The 4,658-nt window shown below is 27.3% G+C and overlaps 1 protein-coding gene across 1 annotated transcript in view; it reads right to left on the bottom strand.

Annotated features, from left to right (window-relative positions):
- Positions 1-4,346: 4,346 nt before the first annotated feature.
- LOC143918631 (multidrug resistance protein homolog 49-like) overlaps positions 4,347-4,658 on the bottom strand; it is a 59,340-nt gene continuing 59,028 nt past the window's right edge. Inside the window, exon 26 of the mRNA XM_077440575.1 lies at positions 4,347-4,610. Coding sequence (XP_077296701.1) covers positions 4,453-4,610 — 158 coding nt within the window. The 3' untranslated portion in view covers positions 4,347-4,452. The remainder of the gene's footprint in view (positions 4,611-4,658) is intronic.

Here is a 4,658-nt window from a genome sequence, read left to right as displayed (position 1 = left end):
AACAAAAATATAAAAAAAAATAAATCATAATCATATTTTAAACTATATATAATTTAATAAAATAATTGGTTGTTAATTATTAATATTATAGTCAATACAAATAATACATATTGAACCAATATAATAATTTAGTATCTGCCTTATTAAAGGGTATAATAAATATGAAGAAAAAAAAATGTATTGTAATAGATATGACAATTGATGAATTTTGTCGAAAATTAACATATACCTATATATCATATAAAAGTGATAGTAAAATATTATATATGTAATTATAGGAACCGATGATGATGATGATGATGATGAGTTTATATGCATAGTTTCATCCGAAGAATGTGATGTTTAAGTTTTTGGTTTTTTTTTTTCAATCAGATCAGTTTATACAACAATTATACTTATATATTCAATTTTATAATACTGCACAATTGATAATAGCACAATTTATTTGGAAATTCTTCCTTTACACTCTTTCAAATCTCATCACATTTTAATCCTACATCTGCACCGTTGTATTCTACATACGTACGTACATAAATAATTCGTTTGATGAGAAGTCTCTAGTAATTTGGTGTTGGCTATAAGTTATTTTGAGGGGTTGTAACATTTAATATTAATAATGATGACCCTTTTTGAGTGAGACTGAAAATGAAAGACTACTTAAGAGAAGTTTATTTGATTCGATATTTTCTTATGACACTATGTATCTAGTACTAAGGCTTAGTAGGTAATCTTATTTGTATTTTATTTTTTAAATTGCTACATGTAACACGCTAAGAAGGGTTATAAGTACATAATGTATACTTATGTATAATGTTGTTGTGGAATGAAGTCCATAGATTTGCAAAATTTTTTCCTCGATAAATGGATATGGTAATGAATTCATATTTTTCAACCACATCTTGGTTTATTAGATTGTTTTAATATACATTGCTACATCATAGCAAATGCTTTCAAATTTTTAATTATTAAATACTGATGGTTCTTTATTTTTAATCTTTAAATAATTTTTTTAATCATTTATTTTATATTGATAAAAATATAACGCATATATGTTTAAGCAGTTTAAGCGTTTTTTTTTATTGATTCATTTGTCTCGTTTAAATTATTTGCACAATTTAAAATTGAAATATTTCAGCCACTTCGTACGATATTATTATAATTAAAAATTAAATAAGTTTTATGTTAAGTTAGGTTTTTATTTTTATAGTTTTTAATATGTATTCTATTACAGAAAATAAAATAATAAAAGAAACCCACATTGACTTGTTATTTCTATTGCGCATATATTAACCTTTTGCACTTGAAGATTTTTATTTTTTTTTCTTTTTTTTATGTTTATAAGTAAAAGTAAGATAAAAATATTTTTACTTTTAATTTCATTGACGAAAACACATACAAATGGTTAATATAATAGCCATAAAAATGAGTTTTTAATTTTTTTTTATTTAAATAACACTGAGCAACAAAAAAAAATACCAGAGCGGAGACTAGTCAATCTTTACTAAGTTTGACCCACTGAATTCGAATATGATATTGATTTTTGTTGGTGGGTGATCGTTTACGAGATATTTGCGTTTAAAAAAATCCGCGATTTTTACAGTTTTTTGGCTTTTGCGGTGTTCAAACTCAAAATTTAGGATTGTTACGCTCAAAGTGAGTATTGGAGTCAATAGTCAGATATTTTTCCTATTAATTGTTATATTTCATTGCTTTAAAATACTTCTAATTAATTGTCTAGCGAATTTTAAAAGTCAAAAATATAAATATTTTTACGGATTTTTTTTCCGTGCTATTTTTCATTGCAACATTGCCAGCAGTAAAAATGCCTCTAAAATCCTTCAATGTCAGTTGGATAAATGCGTCCAATGGCTAAACAAGTGGAGAGTGAAAGCCAACACTAGTAAATCGGTCCACGTAACTTTTACATTGAGAAATTTACATCACCCGTCATGATGGAAAATATAATGCTTCCGCATAGAGACTGTTAAGTATCTGGGAATAAACTTTGATAGACGCCTTGTCTGGAAAACTTAATCTAAGAACTAAAAATATGCATTGGCTTATAGGTGGAAACTCTGCTTTATCATTGGAAAACAAGATACTCATGTATAACACAATCATTACACCGATATGGACCTACGGAATACAACTCTGGGGCTCGGCTAGCAGTTCCAACATTGAAATCCTACAACGGTTCCAGAACAAAACTTTGCGAATAATAGCTCGAGCACCGTGGTTCACAAAAAATACTGAGATACACGAGTATCTCAATACCCCAACCATCAAGGAAATAGCCGCGAAACTTAACATCGGTTATAGGAAGCTTCTTGCGTACCACTCAAATCCATTGGCATATGGTGTGCTAAAGGAGAAATCTATGAAAAGATTAAAAAGAGCCTTTGATAAATAATAATTAATTCCTTATAAAGATATACGATATCTCCAATGGGAGATATCGTCCACAAAATGAAGCAACTATCAATCAAACAAACTAATAAAAGTTGAAGACTGATCTTAGTTATATTTATATTAAGAGAGAAAAAAAATTGCATTTATTTATTTACTTATTGTTTGAGATTGAACTACCCTGTTCGAAGGACCATGTTTGAATGTGTATGAGGGTTGCGTTCAGGATTCAGAATATTATAATTAAGGTCTGTCTTCTCTTTGTCTCACATTTATTGTATGATAAAGTACACTTTCCTGGCTTGCTCCATAAGTTGCGTGCCGACGGCTGCCGTGTGTATGAGTGGGATCGAGTGATTGGTTTCACGTGTCTGTCTGACTGTGCGTGCGCATTGCAACTAACTCATGGAGCATTACATTGAATGGAGAGGGAAATGGGTCGTAACAAACACAAGTCTGTCCACTTATTATGCACTCATGCTAAAATTATCTTTGTTATTAATATATAATAGAAATTCAAAGATCTAGAGTAACCAATTAAAAGTATAAATGACACTAACGTAATATAATTCGAGTTATACGGAAAACCTCAATTAAGCCGCTAAGGCGGCATTCGAGTGCAAAGAGTTAAATTTTTAGGACTAGGTTTGTGTTAAATGAAATAAAAATCAAACCTTTATCAAAATATCTTTATTTAAATATGTTATAATAAACGGTACAATCTGGTGGGGGATTTTATAAAAAATATGTACAGAAATGTATAAAGAGAAGAATACACAACGGTGATTCAGACACGACACCCAAATATTTACATGATAATAAATGTTGGCGTGTACGAGTGCATTACGATTATTAAAGCTAAGTTAATTATCCACCTGATTGTATTATTAAATACATACCATATAATCAAACTAAATTCAGTTCACTATCATTAATAATTAATTATCACATTAAAAAGGCGCTCTATATAAAAAAAATAAAACGTACATATTTCATACACAAGAAATTATTACAGTCTTACTTCATGAACTGTAAATGAATAATAAGTTGATTATATCAATTGCACTGGAATATACGATACAAAAATAATTTAATACTATAATTTCTCTTCCAGAGAGTTAATTATTGTCAACCATGTTTATAATACTACAAGGTATTAAGAGTCAGTTGAATTTTGCCAATGTTAACATATTTTTGTTAATTTTTATACGAGTTATATATTACAATACACATAAAAGTGTAAATCAAAAAGTAATTGTTAAAAAATGTAATTGAACAATTGATACAATTACAGTTTCAATCAACTAGCGTTCAACCATTTCAGATATTACAGTAGTTCTTATCATTAATCACGAGCCATTTTGCAAAAATCTTAAATATTTTCTTAGTAAACAGTAGGTATAGATCATAACTAAAGATTGTAATTTCAACATCACAATTATTATTACAATGTGATATTTTTAATATCCATTCAAAATTCTATTTACCACTCTAAATCAACTCATTAAATATTAAATTATGTTAAAGAAAAATAATAAAATTCAGCATCGTATATAAGATTAAAATTAATTAACAAAATATGCTTATTTTTCTCCAATAAATATAAATATACCTAATTTATTTCTAACATGCAATTAAAATGATTAATTATTGCATTAAAATATTGAGTGCAGTACTTAACATTAGATTAATCTTTATATTATAATGATGATTGCAAATGAACAATATTTAAGACTTTATGAAAGCCTCATATATATTATGAAATTTAACAAAATGAAAATTTCATATACACATAAATGTATTGACTTGTGAAAACGATATAAATATTATATATATATATATATATATATATATATATATATATATATATATATATATATATATATATATATATATATATATATATATATATATATATATATATATATATAATAATTACGTACATACATTCAAACAATAAATGAAAATTGCATATAACTCCCGCAACATATTGTTTGTTAAATATTAACGAACTGTGATTTATTGGACACCTATAGAAAAATGGAATCATTGTTCGTTTGGACTTTCATCTTGTGGCTTAGAAATGTTTTCTTGCTTATTTGACACTCCGTCGTCCACCGCAAGCGCCTGCATTGCATACAGTTCGGCGTAAATCCCTTTCCTAGCCAACAATTCGGCGTGCTTTCCCTTTTCGACGACTCGACCTTTAAAAATGGATTCATTAATATCAATATTCAACGATCAACATTACT

This window comes from Arctopsyche grandis, chromosome 1, assembly GCF_051622035.1.
Source record: "Arctopsyche grandis isolate Sample6627 chromosome 1, ASM5162203v2, whole genome shotgun sequence".
In the NCBI taxonomy this organism is placed as follows: Eukaryota; Metazoa; Arthropoda; class Insecta; order Trichoptera; family Hydropsychidae; genus Arctopsyche; species Arctopsyche grandis.
This window is presented reverse-complemented; position numbering and strand designations above follow the sequence as displayed.